General features: G+C 49.6%; 1 protein-coding gene across 1 annotated transcript in view; it reads left to right on the forward strand.

Annotated features, from left to right (window-relative positions):
* The window catches only part of LOC102936412 (vasoactive intestinal polypeptide receptor), a 178,196-nt gene extending 158,941 nt beyond the window's left edge, over positions 1-19,255 (forward strand). The window contains exons 9-13 of the mRNA XM_007055553.4: positions 1,914-1,983; positions 6,052-6,143; positions 14,205-14,334; positions 15,595-15,636; positions 18,353-19,255. Coding sequence (XP_007055615.2) covers positions 1,914-1,983; positions 6,052-6,143; positions 14,205-14,334; positions 15,595-15,636; positions 18,353-18,544 — 526 coding nt within the window. The 3' untranslated portion in view covers positions 18,545-19,255. The remainder of the gene's footprint in view (positions 1-1,913; positions 1,984-6,051; positions 6,144-14,204; positions 14,335-15,594; positions 15,637-18,352) is intronic.
* The last annotated feature ends 2,425 nt before the right edge of the window (positions 19,256-21,680 follow it).

The raw sequence follows: 21,680 nt of genomic DNA on the forward strand, positions 1-21,680 counted from the left end.
ATGAGTCTCAGCAGTCTCTCCGTCACATCGTGAATCCTAGCTCCTGGCAAGCAGCAGACTTCTCGGTTTTCCCGGTCGGGGCAGCAGATAGATGACTCAGTCCCCCTGAGGAGAGAGTCCCCGACCACAACCACCCGCCTCCTTCTCTTGGGAGCGGTGGTCGTGAAACCCCCAACCCTAGGACAGTGCATCTCATGCCTTCCAATCGGCAGAGTCTCCTTCTGTTCTCTTCCCTCAGATGTATCATCTAGTCCACTCTCCGCATTAGTACCTGTGGAGAGAACATGAAAATGGTTACTTACCTATATCTGCGTTGCTGGTACATGGACGCTCCCCTTTCTTCTTCTGGAGGTCACATGCTGCCAAATTTCTTCACCGTCTTCCTGTCCCCGCTGCGCAGCCTGCTCTGCATCTTCAGAACCTTGTGCCTGTAGAAGCATATCCTGACGTCTGTCCGGGAAATCTTTGGTTTCTCTTATGCAACGCAGGGTCGATACCTGTTGCTCCAGACCTTGAACCTTCTCTTCCAATATGGAGACCAGCTTGCACTTCGTACAGACAAAGTCGCTTCTGTACTGTGGAAGAAAGACAAACATGGCACATCCAGTGCAGGTTAGAACAGCTGAACACCCCCCATCCATATTACATTCCTTCTACGAGCTCACTCAGGAGTTGTAGTAACTACTCAGAGAAGCCGGCCAGATGTAAGCCTCAGCAGGCTCTCCCCAGGCGAACTCCCAGGCAAACTCCCTCTGTTAGCCACTCTGCTGTTCGCTGCTCAGCTGGTTCACAGCTGACTGGCTTTTATACAGTCAGGCCCACTCGAGACTCACCTGGCTCCTGAGGTCCCTTCCAACCCTGATATTCTATGATTCTATGAAGTTTTACAGGTAACAAATGACATATGAGTAATTATGACCCTATCCTGCAATCTGAACTCATGTAGAGTAACACTTAGACAAGCAGTCCTCCTGAAGCCAGTAGGGCTGCTTGTAGGGTAACTACTACTCAGGGTTGCAGAATCAGGCTTTAGTTACATACATGTTGGGTATGCCCTTCCTTCTGACATTTGCAACATGCAATTATGATGGTGATCATCATGGTCCTTTCTGGCTTTAAAATTTGAGAGTCTAAGTTTTGAGAGGCTTGCTGGCTTGAATTTGTCTGCAGGGCAGCAACTGTCATTTGAATGTCTCATGAACCAATCTGGGATTTTATGGTTTTTATTCCCGGCGGCATACATTTTGCAAGGATTAAAGGAGTTCCTCTAACAACCAGATGTGCCCATTTATTGAGCATCCCTAAATGAACCTAAAAATGTGTGTAATAAAATAAGTATTTTAGTTGGTGCCTTTATGCTCCAGTGCTGGGCACATGGGCTTTCAAAACAGTGATAAAATTGGTTCTCTTTAGCGTATACTGTATCTTATCACTATGTCCCTCATTCGTAAGTAAGATGTTTATTACAATGACTAGAGCTGATAAAAAAAAAAGGGAACAAAATTATGAATGTGTCCCTCTGTTAATAACAAAACCAATTAGTTCCATATGGGAGGGGGAAAGGAAAAATGGTTGTGAACATTGTCCAAAATATTCCTGTTTACTTTTAAAATTTTATAATTGACATTTCTAATTTCCAACCAAATGTTGACCAGTTAAAGACAACCCATATCACAACACATGGGATGAAATCCTTCATCCCATTAAAGCCAGGGGGAGTTTTGTCATTAACTTCAGCTGGGCCAGGGTTTCACCCAGCAGGTACTCAGTGTTCTTTGCTCTCTGGAATCCCTGTCTGTGAAGCTTTGCGTCTGAAATATTGGTAGCCGCCCCAGACTGGCGCTTTCGTCAGATTTCTGCATAACAGCCTGTTTGCTCCGATTTGGTTGTTATTTTCCTTTGTTTATTTGCAGGTGTTGGGAGGACATAGGCGAGTCCCAGTACTGGTTGATCATCAGAGCTCCTATTGCGGTTTCTATTTTGGTAAAGTATCAGCAATCTCCACTGGCTGCAAAAGCCCTTGTTAGTGAAAGCTCAGACCTTAGGTTATGCATGGATGAGTGTTCCGTAAATGGTATATGCAGGCAGACAGATGTAAGTGGATAGACAGACTGACCAGAAAAGAGTCTTTGCCAAGCATTTCTCTGATGTGGGTGAATTGTCTTCACAGCATGGGCCAACCTAACTAACTGGGGTTAAAGTAACTTCCCTTGGAGGGCAGGTTATCCAGAACTGCCTACTGAAGGGCTTGTTGTACCCTGAAGCAGCTGGTGTTGGCCATTCTCAGAGCCAGGATACTGGATTAGTTGTACCGCAGGTCTGATCCAGTCTGGCATTTCCTGTGTTCTACTGTAACTAATGCGAGAAGAGCAGATGTTTCCTTATTAGAATCCCATTTGCAAAACCTATCCACCTTTTAAGAAATAAGTCATGGATTAGAATGCTCAGGACCTGTTCCTGTGAGGTGCTGACGTCCTTCCCAAAGGAAGTTTGACTTTGGGTAAGTTAGACTTCAGTAAGAGCTGAGGACTCTTGGCAAGGCTCAGAGGCGCACTACACCTCGTAGGATCAGGTCCTCAGTCCTCAAGTTCCCTTAACACTTCATCCCGCAGCATCTGGGAGGAAAGGGTGAGTGCTCGGATACTACAGTGGTGAGTGGTGGTATAAAGAAACCTCTGATAAATGGAGGAGCATGTAGGAAAGGAGGTTGAGTTGCCCAACCTGGAAAGTTGGTGGAAGCGATCTCCAAGAAAGAGGCACCGATGAGCGTTACAAGCACTTTACCTCTACTCTGAAAAAGGAGGACACAGATGTTGAAGGACATATTGATTCACAGTAGCAAATAGATAAATCTAAGGGGTGGTGAACTCTACCCAAGTTAGGTTGACCTAGCTACGTCACTCAGGGATGTGAAAAATTCTCAGACATAGTTAAGCTGATACCGAAGCCCCGATGTAGACACCACTAAGTTGATGGAAGAATTCTTCCATCAACCTAGCTACCAATTCTCTGAGAGGTGGATTTACTATGGCAATAGAAGAACTTCTTCTGTCGCTGTAGTAAGTGTCTACACTCCAGCTGCAGCTCTGTCACTGTAGCGTTTCTAGTGTACACATACCCTAACTCCGTTTCAAAAACAATGCTCCAACTTTCTCTTCCAGCATTAGGGTTTTCTCTGCCGGACTCCTCTGTCTCAGACCCTAGTTTCCTTTGCCCCAGAGAGGATCCATCTCCTCTTGTACTCTGGTTAAATCAGAGCCATCTGCTGATATGACTCATTATTAATTAAACTGCACCTTCATGCATGGTTCCAGACCCAACCCACCAGAGGATCCCTGCTTCTCAGTGCAGAGTCCTAGAGTCTGCCCCCTGTTACGTGGGGTTAAACAGCTCTATTATTGATACCCATACACGAGTCATCTTCAGTTGTACACAAGTAACTCCCCCATCAGCAGGTGGTACTCCCACACATCTGGCAGCACAATTGGACCAAGGAATGTTATAAGCAGATTCTCAGACCCAGCGCACCTACCCATTTTTTGGCCCCATATCACCTCCTTGGTTTTCATCAGACCCCTCATTTTCATCTCTTCCCTGCATTTGCCTCCAACCAATTCTCAATTTTCTCTTGAACACATAAATAGTCCTCTCTGGTTGCCGTGTTGTTTCAAATGCAAAATTCAGCCCAGGCTCATCCTGAGGTATTTAAACCTTCCCTGATGGAAATGTCCTAAAGGATTTAATACAAAATTATCACTTTTCCATAGGTGTTTTGCATCATCCTATAGAATCTAATAGAAAATTACCTCCTTGCTAGGTTTTTAGAGTAATTTCTCAAGGTTCTTGATCTAGTTCCCATTGAAATCAACGGGAGTGTCTGATATCGAGCTCTTTCTGTGGGAGATAGAAGAGACCATAGAGCCCCATGATGTTTCTAAAGACACCGGTTGGTTCCATCCCTATCGATTCTATACAACTTCCCCATTTGGGTGTTCAGCAAACCTGGGTCCATTTGTGAGCAAGGACCGGAAATCAGATGAACTTCAGTTGAATTCAGCTTTGAGTTTGTTCCCCAAACTCGGGGCAAACATGCGGGAGGGGAAGGACAGAGAAAGCAACATCAACAGAATAAGATTTGTAGAGCCCACCCCAACCTCAGATCTCTATCTTGCACATAAGTTCTCCTTATTGCCAATGTATATTACCCTTTGCGTGAAGCAATCTGCCTGCATCACCTGTGACAGAGCTAGTCTCAAGAACAAACATTTTTAATAACCACTTTGTATTTTATTAACTTTACTAAACTGAAATGAAATCCTTATCTGACAGATGTCAAAATGTTTGTCTTTCAGAAAGACCGGTAGATCAGATTTTCTCTTTCCCGATGTAACCTTTTTTAGAAAGAAATGCACCTCATTCTCCTGGGATGGGAGGCCTAATATCTTTTGCTGTTGTTCAATAAAATAAGTCTAAACTTTTTTTCTCAGCACAGAACAGACGCTGTCCAGTAATTACAATTTTCTTCTGCATGCCTCAAAGAAATCCATCGCTAAAGCCTATCCCCTTTGCCCATCTGCCCGAGTACAGTCCACTCACATTTAACCTTCCCTGTTCACTCTCTCAGCCACCTGGGCTTGACACGGTCAATGCTGCACACTGCACAGACGCTTGGGAAGCAACTCAGATGTTATGTTCACTTACCACAACTCACATGTTACTGATGCTGATTAGAATCTGCCCCCTATGTCTAGTTGCCTGTGTGTCGGGGCAAGTCTCTTTTTTTTTCTAGGCTAATAAACACAATCAGAAACTGTGGCGAGCAAAGTGGGAGAGCTAAGTTGAGGGTAATTAAGCACGGGCACAGCTTGACCAAGGTCTGTGGTAAATTCTCCATCCCTTAGAGTCTTTCAGTTAAGAGTGGATAACTGTCTAAAGGAGAGGTGTTCTGGCTCATCCACAAGTTGTTGGGCTAGACGTAGGAATCGCTCAATGAAGTTCGCTAGCCTGAGCTGTGCAGAAGGTCAGACGAGATGATCATAATGGTTCCTTCTGGCCTTTACATCTATGACAATATAAAATAAGAATCACTTGAGAGGTCGTTAATGGTAAAGGATAAGGAAGGAGATTTTGTGCCCAGACTGGTCTAAATTCACACCAGGGTTTCAAGTCTTCTCTGGTGTAGATCATCTCCTGCTTATCAGTTGTGCCAAGCAGCAGCATTCGTCAGAGGTTAGAGCCCTGCTGTGGGAGTTGGGGAGTCCTGAGTTCTAGTCCTGCCAGCTGCTGTGTGACTTTGGGCAGTCCCCTTTCTCGCCTCCCCCGTGCCTCAATTCCATCTGTAAAAAGAGGATGATCGTACCTGGAGCACTTTGAGACCCTCAGATGAAAAGCAGAGCTAAGGATAATAAAAATAGCTCCAGGGCACCAATGGTTTTATGCTTTGGCCTAGTCTGGAAGCAGAGGCAATGTGCCAGTGTTTACCTGTGACGTTAATTCCCTGCTGCCCTAGCTCGCCGGCGTGTGTGTGAAGAAGGCATGCCTGGTGAGGCAGGTTAGGAGCCTGTTTTGCAGTTCTCTCTGACACCGTTCCATGTATCTATTTTTTGGCGCACGGCCCCCATCCCAGTCTGTGACGTGCCCGACAGCGAGCCCCGTATCGCCATCTACTGTGGGCCATGACCTCCGCTGCTCAACTAACCGAAAAGCTCTAATCCTGCCCCGTCGCCAGCCCCGCCCCCGTGCAGCAGGACGTCGTGCAGAGCTGTGCTCTATGGGTTTGACATCATCATACTTGAGATGTATGACACAAAGTCCCAAGCAGGCTGATGTCAGGCCCAAGATGGCTGCCATTCTGTCTCAGTTTACCATGTGCTCACAGAGTGGGGTTTTCTGCCTGTGGCTTTTTAACAACGGCTCATTCCATGAACAGACCATTGAGGCAAAAGGAATACCCTCTAACAACTAGCTCGTTTCACTGCGGAAAGGGATCATGGGAGTTTAACCCCCTTTTTTCTCTCTCTCTCTCGCTCTCCTTTCTCTGTTTCCCATTAGGTAAACTTCATCCTCTTCATTTGTATTATCCGGATCCTATTCCAGAAGCTGCATTCCCCTGATGTTGGGCGCAATGAAACCAGCCAGTACTTGTAAGTCCTAGTCTGTTTTCACCTGAACCATGCAGTGTTGATGAGACCTGTCAGGCAAGGCTGTTTGCTTACCCAGAACCATCCTCCCTGTCTACATTTGATTGATCCCACTCCAAAATGTTTTGAGTCGATCAAAGGTATCTGAGATTAGGGGGCTGGGAGATATGCTAAAATAATCAAGCATGTGGCTGTCAAACTGTTTATAGATGGGTCAGGAGTCTTGCTCCTAGGAATAGCAATGAACAGGTGAGCTCCACGACGATGCTTCATTATAAGACAAACAGGTGCTTGATTTGTACATTCATCATTTACTGGGTTCAGTTGGCATAGGTGGCTAAAAGTTTCCTGAGGCTCAGAAAGAACGGGCCAAAGCCTCCCCTGGTGCAAACCTTCACAGCTCCATTGAAGTCTCTTTGCATTCAGTGGAGCTGCACCATTTTACATCAGCAGAGAACTTGGTCCCGCAATTTCACATCCAGGGTAACTAGATCTAGCCACGTCCTTGGAATCCTCATCCATCGTGAAGTCTTTGGGGTTCGGCCAGACCCCAAGCTCACCATGTGCTGCCCAGCAGGGGCCTGCTTCGCCAGTACCTGCTTAATCAGGCTCTTGGTGAAGACTTTTGGGGGAACTCATCAGGTCCTCGGTACAGTCTCCAGAACCACAGTCTTACCTGGTAGTGCTGTGTCCCAAGGCACCGCAGCCATGACGTCAGGGCCGGCTCTAGGCACCAACGTTCCAAGCAGGTACAATTCGGCGGCAGCTTCTCTCTCCTGCCGTCCGCTGTGGCAATTCGGCGGCGACAGGTTTTTCCGGTGCTTGGGGCGGCAAAAACGGTAGAGCCGGCCCTGCATGAAGTGACACTGAAAGGAACAGAGTGAGGAATAGAGAGGTGACCGCAGATCACGGTGGGCACAGCTGTCTGGAATCCTGTACGGTTGGGGATATGTTACGTTCATGATTTAATGAAAAATCAGATGGATTTACTGTCAGTCATTTGTCCAGATGGCAGAAAGCAAGCCTGGGGGAAGGGGAGTGGTGTGGGATAACGGATAGGAAAGTTCAACCTGTTCCATGTCCCCCATAGGCAGATGCAGAATGGCTTCTGTCCCCCCGCAGGCTCCAGACTCTGTTGTGTTAGGGCACTTTCTGGCTCCTCCCCAAAGGGCGGAGCTACAGGAGAAGCCCTGGATTCCACATTTAAAGGGCTGTGTGCTGAACCTTATGATCATAATAATAACACTTCCTGTTGCACAAATATGGAAGGGCAGTGGCATTCAGAGGCGCTATCGCTGTGTGTTCAAATGACCTACATAATGTAGCACTCCTGACTTCAGCGGAGCCACTTCTGATTTACACCAGTGTATGTGAGATCAAAGTCAGTCTCAGTGGGCAAGATTCTGGTCTCAATTAGATCAGTGTAAACCTGGAGTAAGTCTACACAGCTCCACGGATTCAGTCCAGCTTAAGGGTATATAACTAGGGCCCTACCAAATTCACGGTCCATTTTGGTCAATTTCGTGGTCATAGGATATTAAAAATTGTAAATTTCATGATTTCAGCTATTTAAACCTGAAATTTTAGGGTGTTGTAATTGTGGGGGGTCCTGTCCCTAAAAGGAGTTGTACGGGGGTCACAAGGTTATTGTGGGGGTGGGGGGGGTGCAGCACTGCCTTCAGAGCTGGGAAGCTGGAGAGCAGCAGCTGTTGGCCGGGAGCCCAGCTCTGAAGGCAGAGCCGCCACCAGGAGCGGCGCAGAAGTAAGGATGGCAGGGTCTGGTATTTGCCACCCTTACTTCTGCACTGCTGCTGGCGGGATGCTGCCTTCAGAGCTGGGTGCCTGGCCAACAGTCACCGCCCTCCAGCCACCCAGCTCTCAAGGCAGTGTGGAAATAAGGGTGGCAATACTGCGACACCCCCCCCAAAATAACCTTGTGATTCCCCCCTCCCCACACACACAACTCCCTTTTGGGTCAGGACCCCCAATTTCAGAAACACTGGTCTCCCCCCGTGAAATCTGGTCTTTTGCATGCTTTTACCCTCTCCTGTACAGATTTCACGGGGGGAGACCAGATTTCACGGCCCGTGACGTGTTTTTCATGGCCGTCGATTTGGTAGGGCCCTATATAGAACCAAGATCAGACACCGACCCATCTTTGCATCTTGCTGCTGTCCTGAATCAGCATTTGGAACAATCTAGATCTTTATGGAGGGATTCCTAGAAAGATTTGTATTGGAAAGGATTTCCAGTGGGTCATTTAGTTCATTCTCCTATATGATGGAAGGGACCAATTTCAGCATCCTTACTCTGCCCTTAAATTTGGGTGTCTCCCAGAGCCTTGAAAATCTCTTGTGATGATGATTCCACTTTCTCCACTTGAACTGTTCTTAGACGTAGAAAGGAAACGGTATTTGACCTTACCATTTCCCTGCTGCAGCTCACTAAAGCCTGTTCATTCTTGTTTTGTTCTCACCGACCAGTGTGCGTTATTGGTCCCTGCCTTTTCTATTACATCCCTTTATGTATCTGTAGTCAGATGTCGTGTCTCTCCCTCCGATTACGACATCCCTGTTGATGTGCTGAGATTAAATCAGCATATTGAACTATGTTCTAGAACGAACAGTGTTGTCCTGGGGTCAGATCCTTGCCTTCATTGGGTAACTGGCTCCCATTAATCTCAATGAAAGTTCTGTGTGCGTACACAGGCAGCCAAGGGAAGGATTAGGTCCCAGTGATCTAGGAGGTGGACTTGGTCTTTTTAAAAACGTTCCCAGTGAATTAATGCTGGAAAAAGCTACCTTGCTGTACCCACAGGCCAAGATATGGCACAAGAGGCAGTAATCCAAGCTTCCCCACGCTGCACTGCCGGTGTGCCCCTAGAAGGACTGCCTCATGGGCAAGCATAGCCTTCCCCATATCTACCCCCCCTCTCCCTACACTTCCCTCTGCAAACACTCCACTAGCCCAAGCAGACTCAAACAGGGAGAAGAGCCCAGGAGTCCCTGGTGACCCGGAGGTATCTTGCTGTTGCCAGTCTCGGTTACGTGGAAGGGGATCACGCACTACGGTGATGAGTGGCCATGCAGAGCCTTGAGCTGGATGGATAGACAGGCCCCTGGTCAAGCAAGGGGAGTTTAGGCTCAGAGCTCGTTCAGTCCTTGCTTTTTCTGCTGCCAACCAGGGGGGCAGTTGTACTACGTGCTTTTGTTCGATGTTGACTCACATGGTGGGGAATAGACTGAGCCCCTCAGGGCTGGAATTTCCAAAGGAGCCCAAGGGAATTAAGTGCCAAAATCCCATCAAACTGAACACCTCATATCCTGAGATGCCTTTGAAAATCCCAGCCCAGACTCACTGCACTTAGGCCACTGTAGCAGTTTGCGGCAGGGCCCTCTTGGCTCCCGCCTCTGCTAGACTGAGAAAGTCACTCGGAGACCCTGGGGTTCAATAACTATTGGAGCTTTTTATTGACCGGGTTGAGCTCCCACCATCTTCTCACCATACAGCTTACACAGGGCCGGGTTCCTTGTGTCCGAACCCAGGAGCCGAAGGGCTTTCTCCCTGCCTGCCTGCACTCCCTCGCTCTCCTCTGTCCCGCCTCCCTGGCTTCCTTCCTCCCAGCCTCTTATATAGCCCTTGGCTCATTGGGCTAGCAGCTGGCTCTCATTCCCCAGTTAGGGCAGGTTCTTTCCAGCCAGCTCCACTTTATTCACCTAAATGGGGCTGGCGGTCCAGGGGCCTAATTCTGCAGTCGTTCTGCGCAGCACCCAGTCACAGCCACCAAGCATCCATCATATGGTAACAACTCTCAGGGCTTGTCTACACTACCCCCCAGATCGGCGGGCAGCGATCGATCCAGTGGGGGTCGATTTATCGTGTCTAGTCTAGACGCGAGAAATCGACCTCTGAGCGCTCTCCCGTCGACTCCGGTACTCCACCAGAACGAGAAACGCAAGCGGGGTCGACGGGAGAGCGTCAGCGGTCGACTTACCGCAGTGTCGACTTATCATGGTGAAGACACCACAGTAAGTAGGTCTAAGTACATCGACTTCAGCTGCGCTATTCACGTAGCTGAAGTTACGTATCTTAGATCAACCCCGCATGGTAGCGTAGACAAGCTCTCAGTCACTGCTGATGTGGGGTAGATTAGAACCAGCACTATAACAGTATAAACCTTGCGTTGTTCAGCCTGTTCCTAAAGCATCAAACCCTCCACTGCCCCCGGGCAGAATTCCACCCTGGGCTACCAGGTGCAGAGGGGAAACTCTCCCTCTGCCACACCCCTGAAAGTAGGCAGGAAACTCGGGGCACCTGCCCTGCTCTCTGCAGGCAATAGCAGGGAGCAGTCCCTACGCTCAGGCGTGCAAAGACTATGGTCGTGCTTGGCTGCTGCATGTGACCTTCGGCTCACTCCCACTTCAGACACCCACAAAGCAGCTGGGCACAGAAGGCCCATCTGTGCTGCAAAGTGAAACTGCAAGGGTTATCCAAGAATAATCTGGTCTTGCATTCTTCTTGGGTTTCAACACTTCTGTGCTATTCTGTGCAGGTACTTATGCTGGGCCCATCACTTTTTGGTATCTGGGAACCTACTGAAAGTACAAAAGTTCATGTCTTGCATTTGTTGAGCTTGCAAGAATGATTTTGCTTCATACCTGAAACGTCCTTGCACTGAATTACTCAGTCTTTTAAATTCCGTGCTCGATCCGTGTCCTTTTGGCCAGTCTGCGTTGGTATAAGTGGATGTCACTCCCAGCCAAGTCACTGGATTTGTGCCTGCTTACACCATTCTGAATTTGGCCCTTGGGACCAAATGTGACCCTCAGTTACATTGGTGCAACCTGATTGACATCAAGGGAGTTGCATGAGTGCAACTGATGGCAGGATTTGGCCCTCAGTATCCAGAAAGCTCCTGCCAACTGCAGAGGTATGGTCTGGATGACCCAATAGAGCTGTTCATCATACCTCTCAGTTATTCCTGCCAAATCCGAGATAAGAATTTGTTTTAGTCTAACAGAATCTGAGATCTCACCCTCCCACCCTCTCTCTCTCTGCCCCAACCCAACACTGTTTATTGAAGAAAGAATTTGTTGACACATTGGCAGTATCTTTCAATGCTTGCCAGTTCCATCCGAGTCCAAGTCTCAAAACTCAGGTGCACTGCTGACTCATTCATTAATGGTACAGCCATGGAGCTTTACTTTATTATGAAACGTGAAGGAACTCCTCATGAAAAAGCCTTTTGAAATTTCGGACAATCAAGCAGCGTGGGGACAACAGTATTTCAGGCAAGACAGAGGATAAAACCCCATGTTTTCTGAAACAAGAACTTTGCACTTAATTAATTCCATCAACATGCTATTCTACATAGGTTCTTAGACCACCACCATTCATGCACTAAGCAACGTAACTAACATCTGGCATGTGTGGGTCATTCTTTTTCTCCTCCTCTCCCAAGGGTGAGGGAATTGTGTCTGCAGTGTTGTGTGTTGGTAGGGCTGGGGGGCGTTAATGTACACACTGCTATGTGTGTGCTAGACAAGGCAGGTGGAAGAAGAGCTCCTTGCATTTGGAGTGGAAGGCGGTGAGCTTTGCGATGGCCGTTAGTTCCTTGGGGAGTTCATTCCACACGCTGGGACCAGCCCCTGAGAAAACTCTGAGAAAACCCACACCCATGTTTTACCCTTACGGTAGGAAGTGCTATTGTGCCAGAAGACTCTGCCACTGTCTTTATCATGGGGCGTTAGTCAAGCTTTTAGATATCCTGGATCCAGCCCATTCAGTGCCTTGAAGAGAAGGATTGAGTCCTAGAGCGTGACTCATTATTCTATGGGAAGCCAGCGTAGGGAGCAGAGGACAGGTTTGGTGGCTGCCGTTGGCACATCTTACTGAGCAGATGTGCAGCTGTGAATTACTAGTAGAAGACACACAAACCAGCTCAAATGGTTTGGTAAAGGGGGAAAAAGACAGATGGATCAGCAGCAGCAAGGTACAAAACATTCTCACAAGAAGAAGGGACATGATATCAGGAATAGCTGTACTGTCGGAGTTTCTCAAGAGCAGATGGCCTCATGGCCAAGTATAGTCCATTGCTATAGTCCAGCCAGAAAGTGACCAATGTGTTTGGAACCAAGGCCACGTCATCATGGAGATGGTAGAAAGTGTTATTCATGGTGATTGATGTCCGTGGAGTTACACCCGTTTGAGCTTTATGGCACAGGGAGGTGGGAGGCAAAGGCGGAACTGCTCTGTCTTATGCCAGCTGCCGGCGGTCCTCCAGCAACCAGTGCAGACAGCAGAGCATCAGGGTGATGTGTTCACAGCACCTGCCTTGTTCAGCCGATGAGTTCCTGCCTTTTGTAGCTGCAGCTTTTTCAGATATAACAAGTTGCAGTGGCCAGATCTGGAAATCATGATTGCATGGACCACGGTGACAGGGCCAGGGTGCCACAGACAGGGGGCATGGTCTTCTGGTCAGTGGCACATGAAAGGGGGTATTTGCATTTGGCCACCCTATGGCAGCAAAGAATCCAGAATGACCCAGGTTGTGGCTCGACTTACTCTGAGGACAGCCACCCTGGTGGTGGGGGAAGCGATAGCAGGGGGAAGCTTTCCGAATGCCTCCCTCTTCCTACAGGCATCAGTCTAGATTGGGATCAGCTCTAGCCAGCTGCTTTACACCCGGGTGCTGACTTCAGCTCGGCATTAGGGGCCTGACAGAAGCCCGTAGAAGCTGGCGGGAATCTGGCCATGGAATAGGAATAGGATCAAGTCCTGTGAAAGCTGGGAAATTCTGCTGGGAGGCGGCGTTTGACCCAATGGAGATGCAGCTATGGGTGTCATCTGTGTACTATTGGCACGTCGTCCCTCTCCACCCTACCAGAAGCTTCTACAGATGGTGACTAGAGGGAGGTGGGGAGGAAGACCGTGCCTCATGGGTCTGTGCAGGTGAAGGCCTTGGCAAGGGAGGAACAGCTGCCCATAACACCCTAATGGCCTTGGCCGGAGGGGACAGACCGGAGCCATTTCAGGGCATTTCCGTTCCCCACGCTAGCCTCGGTGAGGTGGGACTGGAGTCCTCAGAGATCGATGGTGTCAAATGCCCCTTAAGCTCACTGAAGTTTTGCATTTCATTTTATTTCAGTCGGTTGAATTTGATTTCCGTCTGTAATTAGATGTCAGAAATGATCTGCCATTCCTAATGAGAGCTCTGATTATCCTCTTGCGGGCCATTAGGCTCTAATGCTGCTCATCCTCCTCCTTTGGAACACACGGGCCGCTCCTGCCGCTCTATACAGTATCATCATTTGCAGCTCTACATACGATTTCTCCTCCATCACCCCGACTTTTCTGAAATCCCAGGCAACAAAGGCAGTCGTGGGCTCCGTTTGGCTTGTGGAGACGAAAAACAGTCTCTGGCAGGAGTGGAGGAAATATCTCCACTAGAGTGGATGGGCATAAAAATGTCACGCGTTAGAGCATCTCTGCCCCTAAAGCAACCAGCCATCTGTGAGCCCCGGGCAAAGGGGAAGGACAGCGGGCTTATTGCCGAGACTCATCTGCCAGGACGTGCACCGCAACGGTTGCTGTTAATAAGGGGGGGAAATACGTCTCTGAAATACAGTGTAGCAATCACCACGGGCTAGATCTTCAGTTAAGGTGAAGCGGTGTAGCTGGATGGATGTCAGTGGAGGTTTGCTGATTTACACCGGCGGAGGATGTGGCTCCAAATCTCTGAAGCACTAACACCCAGATCCTCAAAGGTATTTAGGCTCCTAACTTCCACTGTTTTTTTTCAGTGAACGTCAGGAGCCTACATACCCGTGAGGATCTGGGTTTAATTCCCCTTCTTTTATTACTACCCATTGCTTATGCTTTCAGAGCTTTAAAATTCCACCTCCGGCACAGAGTGGATTCCCTGGCATTGCAGTGACCCGCCCTCCCTGCACCGTAGGTGGGTCATTGGGGCTGTAGGCGCATCAGCAGCCGAATTTCACGCCCTCTCGTGCCTTTGGTGGTTGCCCCCTTTCCCTTTACAGCTCATGTTTTTCTTTCTGACAGGAGACTGGCTAAGTCCACCCTGCTGCTGATCCCGCTCTTTGGTGTCCACTACATCGTGTTCGCCTTCTTCCCCGACAACTTCAAAATGGAGATAAAGCTCGTCTTCGAGCTCGTGCTTGGCTCCTTCCAGGTGTGTCACCCCTTAGGCCTGGGCCACGGCCACCAAAACGCAGGGCGAGTCTTTGAGAACTGCGGTGCTTCGTAGGAACGATGGTGGGAATAAGGAAATGCGTGAAGGTGGTTTCACTAACACATGCCCAATCCTGCTCCCACGGGAGTCTTTGGGGGGTTGCCATTGACTTCGGTGAAGGCATGGGTGGGTTACTGTTGTGCATTCTCATTCTGCCTTTCACCTCCTGGCATCCCAATATGTCTTACCAACAATCAGCTAAATCCTACGGTCTGTACGCAGATGCCACACAGACAGCATTCTGTTAACTGCAGTGGGAGGCAGAATTTCTGTTGACCCCCGTGGGGCTTGTTGCATGAGTTCATCCACAATGAGACCTGGGGGCGGCAGCGTGACCTAGTGGATAAGACACTGAACTGGGACTCAGGAGACCCATGCTCTAGTCACTGTTCTTCTGCAGGATGACTTTGGGCCTGTCACGTCCCTCCCTATGCCTCAGTCTCCCCAGCTGTAAAATGGGGATAATGATACAGCCTTCCTTTGAGATATGATGCTGCTTTGAGATAGGGATGAAAAATGCTAGGGGTTATTTCAACCGTTAGATACATACATACACACACTTCACGTCAATCAATGGTCCGCTCTTAACGCAGTCCCCGGTTCTGCACAGTGATTAGCACTCAGTGATGTGCTTCCTCCTGCTGTACAATCAGTGTCAGCCAGTCTGCTTACTTGAGAATTGAGTATGTGTTTTATCACGTACTGTCCCACTTACGTGCTTTGGTCGGCAGTGAAATAGCTAGCAGTGCTGACATTGAAATCGTCATTTGGCAGCTGAATTAGCACCGTACAGGGATGGATGGGGCAGTTCAGAGCTATCATTTCAGGCTGCCTGCAGACTCAGGCAGACATCACTGAACTGGTTTGCCACCCGTTCACATCTTCAGTGTTATCTCCGCAACTGTAAGGGCCAGAGACTGACTTTTTTTTTTTTTTTTAAAGAAAGCCGAGATTCTGAAGAATAAGGTGGCATCGTAAAAAAAAAAAAAGTCACACGGTCACAGCCCAATTCAAATCCTGCACTTTAGTAAGGGAGCTAAAATCAAGCAGCCTTTATGTGTACCAGGAGGACTGTTAGAAGTTTCCTGGCTATGGTCCCTGTGTCCAAGGCTCTGGTTGCAGCTGGGTGTTCTGACCAAGTTAAATGTAGCCTTTCTGATGGTGAGGTTCTAAATGCCTGTTCTCTCTTCCTCCTCCCAGGGCTTTGTGGGGGCCGTTCTATACTGTTTCCTCAATGGGGAGGTAAGATCCACAGTTTTGTTTGGGCAGTGCTTGTCACTAGGATGAAGTGAATGACGGAGAAGGGAAGACGGAGCAATGTTCCATTCCTGACATCAGCCCATTGGGGCTGCCGTGGTCATCAGATACTGGCTTTGCATGTGAATTTTAGTACTCACCGTGCTGAGGGCTGTGCTGTACAGTGTTGTATTCACAGAACAGGCAGCAAGCAGAGGGTCGTCCCCCCCGTCCGTCCGTCCCCCCCGCCGCCACCCTGCCAGCGGGCCTCAGTCCTGACCTGGAGTGGCCACTTTTGGTGATGAAGGTTCAGCCAATCTCCAGCCCACTCACTCTTTGGCCTCTTTGCTGAGCCTGGCCCTGATCCTGTTGAAGCCAAACGGTCTTTTGCCCTTGACTTCAGAGCAGCAGGATCAGACCCACAGCAGCGTGCAGGCCGGTGAATGCAGTGAGTTTTGTACTGTGGAGCCACGTGTCCATTGGAAACGGGTCTGAAATCCACCAGATTCACTTCACAAAAGCCACTGAGCAGATGTGAGCTGGGAAGAATGTTTAGCCCCATACTAACTAGGGCAGCATTCAAGCCAATAAAGCGAGCAGTGAAGAGATGGGGGCAGCCGTGTAATTCAGTTCTGGGTTTGTATCCCGGCCTCCCCATAAGCTCAGGGATGTTCAGAATCAGGTTTTACTCCTGCTCCATCTCCAAGGGGATCCTCCCCATATAGTCTGTGCTATGATTTCTGACCTGGGTGTGCTGAAAGCACCCTATAATTCATACCAGAGCCTACAACAGAGGTGGGCAAACTACAGCCTGCAGGCCAAATCTGAGCCGCGGGACCGTCCTGCTTGGCCCTTGAGCTCTCGGCCGGGGAGGCTCGCCCCCAGCCCCTCCCCTGCTGTCCCCCCTCCCCCGCAGCTTCAGCTCGCCATGCTGCCAGCGCTCTGGGCAGCGGGGCGGCGAGCTCCTGCTAGGGGGCGTGACTGCCAGTCCTGCTGCTCTGAGCGGCATGGTAATGGGCCAGGGAGCGGGGGGGTTGGATAAGGGGCAGAGGTTCCCGGGGGGCAGTCAGGAGACGGGGACAGTTGGATGGGGCAGAGGTTCTGGCGGGGGGCAGTCAGGGGACTGGGAATGGGGGGGGTTGGATAGGCGTGGGAGTCCCCGGGGGGGGGGGCTGTCAGGATGCGGGGGTGTGGATAGAGGGCGGGGCTGTCAGGATGCGGGGGTGTGGATAGAGGGCGGGGCGGTCAGGGGACAGGGAGCAGGTGGGGTTGGATAGGGGGTGTGGTCCTGGGGGGGCAGTTAGGGGCAGGGGTGTGGACGGGGGCAGGGCAGTCAGGGGACAGGGAACAGGGGGGGTTGGATAGGCGTGGGAGTCCCGGAGAGCCTGTCAGGGGGCGGGGGTGTGGATAGGGGCAGGGCAGTCGGGATAGGGAACAGGGGGGTTGGATGGGGGTGGGGTCCCAGGGGGGCAGTTAGGGGTGGGGGTCCCGGGAGGGGGTGGTCAGGGGACAAGGAGCCGGGGGGGTTGGATGGGTCAGGGGTTCTGTGGGGGGCGGGAAATGGAAGGGGACGGATAGGGGGCAGGGGCCAGGCTGTTTGGGGGGCACAGCCTTCCCTGCCCGGCCCTCCATACAGTTTTCCAACTCCGATGTGGCCCTCAGGCCAAAAAGTTTGCCCGCCCCGGGCCTGTGTCCTCTCCCCAGAGAGCTAAGTGGCTGTGCAGTAGCGCTTTGTATGTGTTAGCCCATGTTTGTTGATGGTTTGAATCCCGCTGCAGGGCTCAGGAAGACCAATGCCCCCTGTGCACGAAACAGTGCCACAGCTCCGCAAAACACGCTGCCCTGTGAAACAAAACAAAAAAACAAGGAAACATTTCTTTGGTGAAAGGAGCTTGTGAATGAAAGACGTTTCCTAATTACCCTCACAAAGGAGAAAAAATGTGTCCACAGTCGAGGTCATTATAGCTCCTTCATTGTATCAGCCAAGTGGCTCAAAGACGACTACATCCCTAACTGGTGCATCCCTTCACTGCCTGCCCCTGAGCTGTGAAGTTCTTACCTGCAGATATCAGTTCAGTGGCCTTTGTGAATTGGTCCCTGCTGGCCTTACCATAGAGAGTGATTCTCCTTGTCCAACTCAACACCCATTTAGAATCATAGAATCATAGAATATCAGGGTTGGAAGGGACCTCAGGAGGTCATCTAGTCCAACCCCCTGCTCAAAGCAGGACCAATCCCCAACTAAATCATCCCAGCCAGGGCTTTGTCAAGCCTGACCTTAAAAACTTCTAAGGGAGGAGATTCTACCACCTCCCTAGGTAACGCATTCCAGTGTTTCGCCACCCTCCTAGTGAAAAAGTTTTTCCTAATATCCAACCTAAACCTCCCCCACTGCAACTTGAGTCCATTACTCCTTGTCATGTCCTCTTCTACCACTGAGAATAGTCTAGTCTTGGAGTTTCCTTCTCCAAGGGAGTGTCCTTGGAGTTTCCTTCTCCAAGGGACTGTCCTTGGAGTTTCCTTCTCCAAGGGACTGTCCTTGACTTCCTGGGGAAGAGGGGGTCGCTTGTTCCCACTTCCACCATGGCCCTGGAACCAGAGCCAGTTAGCAGCTTCTCGTCGGAATTTAATTAAGCCGGCTCCCTCATTGCCGCGGCTAAAACCGAACCAGAGCGGCAGAAAGGAGCCCCGTCCGCTAACGCGCTTCTCCGTCCCCGCTTAGGTCCAAGCCGAGCTGAAGCGGAAATGGCGCAGGTGGCACCTGGAGAGGTTCCTGGGCTCCGACATGAAATATCACCACCCGTCCGTCGGGAGCAACGGCACCAACTTCAGCACTCAGATCTCCATGCTCACCAAGTGCTCGCCTAAGACTCGCAGGTGCTCCAGCTTCCAAGCAGACTTCTCTCTGGTCTGAGGGGGAGAAACGCCCCAGAACAGAACACGAGAGAGAGAGAGAGAGAGAAACCACCCTGGAATTTGTTTAAAGCTGAAGAGTTGTTTTTAAACAGGACGCTCCCCATGAGTTAAACAAAGAGCATGAAACTGGAAAAGCCGCTGACATCCTGAACGACAAGCGACAAGTCAGGACATAGAGATCTTTTTTTCTTCTTTCCAGACCTTTAACTACAGACTTGTCCCTGGGCGATGGAGAAACTCACAAACCGACTATTACACTTGTGCACGACTCCAGCTCGCCTGGGGAGGGCCCAGGAGATTCTGAAAGGCTCGCGAATAGGGGGTGGGGGATAATTAATGGCTTCACCTGAGCCGGCTTCTCGGAAACAGATCGAAACGATGCACTTTTTAAAATGAGCCAATGAGAAAAAATAATTGCTTTTAATGTGCCAAGAGTCTGATCGGGAAAGGATGGCAGTGAGACGAGGAAGGACCGACAAGCAGGGGACAAATTGTAGCAGGGCACAGCCCTTGTGCGTGTCCAGATGCATTTCACTTTGCTAAAAATAAGCTGAAAGACCAGAAAGTCATCTCATTGGCTCCGGAACCGGAGTGGAATCTGCAGCTCTCCAACAATCTGTGTTCCACCGTCGATGATGCCTCCGAAATGTAGCTTGCTGAGGAGCTAAAATGTAAATGCCCTTTTCTGCACTATACTCATTATGTTTTTTTAAAAAAAACAGGATATAATAGACTTGCATGGCTAATGTATAAAAACAAGGTACAGGTGCCAATTCAGTTGCATGGCTGTGTTTTCCACAAAAGAAACCCTCTCTGATTAAGCTTCCTCTAAGTCTTGGCATATTTTTGCAGCAGAAATCTTTGGGGATTTGTGGGAAAGATATTGGTTTATAGTAAGTTTGTACCTGAATAATGCACACTGCGGGGAAGGGGAGAGTTAGAGCTCACGTAATGCTTGATTGAATCAGACCCGCTGTCAGGAGCCACTACCCAGAGTGAAGAATTAACTTAATAGCAGTAGGCAGAATTGGCCTTGGCAAAACAAGCTTAGATCCACAAGTAAACTGGCACTGCAGGGGTTTGAAAAAGGAAAGGGGGAACAGTGGGGCTATGAAATTGATCCCTACTTCAATTATTCCAAACAGCTTTTAACCTCCGATGAAGGTATTGCAAAGAAAATCATTAGATCTTCAATAAGCGTGATACCATACCTTCTGTCTACTTTCTAACAACCTTGACATGTACATATCAGGGCGTGAGCTCCATTTGAAGTGTGTACATAGCTCCCATTAACACCAGTGGGAATTTTATTTTTCTTTACATTTTTGGGGTGAACTTAATGCTGCTCCAGAATACCAGATCGACAGCTGTGGAGACCTGAAGTCCTCTGCTTAGACTCATAGAACCATAGGGTTAGAAGGAACCGCAAGGGTCAGCTAGTCTAACCCTCAGCCAAGATGCAGGATTTGTTGTGCCTAAACCAGGGATTGGCAACCTTTGGCACGCAGCCCGTCAGGGAAATCCACTGACGGGCCGGGACAGTTTGTTTACCTGTAACGTCCGCGGGTTCGGCCGATCGCAGCTCCCACTGGTTTGCCGTTCCAGGCCAATGGGGGCCGCAGGAAGCGGCAGCCAGCACATCCCTCGGCCCGCGCCACTTCCCACAGCCCCCATGGGCCAAGAATGGCGAACCGCGGCCAGTGGGAGCTGCAATCGGCCAAACCTGTGGATGCTTCAGGTAAATAAACTGTCCCGGCCCACCAGCGGATTTCCCTGATGGGCTGCGTGCCAAAGGTTGTCGATCCCTGGACTAAACTATGCAAGATGGGATCTCTACCTCTTCTTGAAAACCTTGATATAGGTAAGCGAATGAAGGAGCTCAAATGAAGGAACTCCCATGATTTCCCTAGGCGTCTGTTCCATTGTCCTCCTGTTCTTACAGTTAGAAAGTTTTTTTTCCTTGAGATTTAATCTAAATCTGTTCTGCTGTAGTTTGAACCTATTGCCTCTTGTCCTGCTCTCTGTGGGGAGAGAGAACAATTCTGCTCCATCTTAGCTCCCCTCTCAGAGCAACAGCAGCAAGGACAGTGCCGGCTTCCTCCTCCTTATTCTTCCCTATGGCTGGTGTCGAGCAGCAACCACAATCTCACCTTAAGTTGATCGAGCCAAAGGACTACTTCAGGAGTAGCAGAATTTATTACAGTGAGGCCTCCTTCATATTTATAAATTGGGCAGTCGGTGCTGATCTGTTTGATGGCCTGTCGTGGGGAACACATTCGCCCAGCGCGGAGTCCTTGATTTGCCATTTGAGCATTAGACGTCCGCAGCTCCCATGGTTGGTTCGGAGTTGACCAAGATGACTGTGGAAGGTTGAACCCCTGAACCTTCTGCATGGGATCTGGCACAAAAGGCTTCCTCCGCCGTGCTACTCGCCCCAACCATCCCCTTACAAAGAAACACTTGCAGTAACCCTAAAACGCTATGGCCATCACTGTTGTAAGGTGTATCATTCCAATCTCAGGGCTGGTCTACACTACCGGGCGGGAAGAGGGGGAAATCGATCTACGTTACACAACTTCAGCTACGTGAATAGCGTAGCTGAAGTCGACGAACTTAGATCTACTTATCGCGGTGTCTTCACTGCGGTGCGTCGATGGGAGACGCTCTCCCGTCGATTCCCCTTGCGCTGCTTGTTGAGGTGGAGTACCAGAGTCGACGCTAGAGCAATCGGCGGTCGATTTATCGCGTCTATACTAGACCCGATAAATCGATCGCTGCCTGTCGATCCCACGGGTAGCGCAGACAAGCCCTCACTTACCCCGTTTTTTCACTGGTGAAACACGATTGAAGGGAATAGAGTTACTCCTGATTTTACATCAATGTCTGTGAGATGAGAATCAGATCCCATTGTATAGCTTGCAATAGCGATAATGTCCTTTGGGGGTTTAATTCAGCATGCTGCAGTATTTTTTTTAAAGGGAGTGACTGATTGGGAAGGACCCTCCTGCCTGCTCGGAGTAATAAGAATGATTCATGCACATAGAGGGGAAGATATAATTGTCCTTAAATGTTTTGCTTACCGTGAGGCTGAGAAAAAGAGAGCTCCAGCTGTATATGAAAAAATTGCTTCGGTT

Source organism: Chelonia mydas, chromosome 2, assembly GCF_015237465.2.
Source record: "Chelonia mydas isolate rCheMyd1 chromosome 2, rCheMyd1.pri.v2, whole genome shotgun sequence".
Classification (NCBI taxonomy): Eukaryota; Metazoa; Chordata; order Testudines; family Cheloniidae; genus Chelonia; species Chelonia mydas.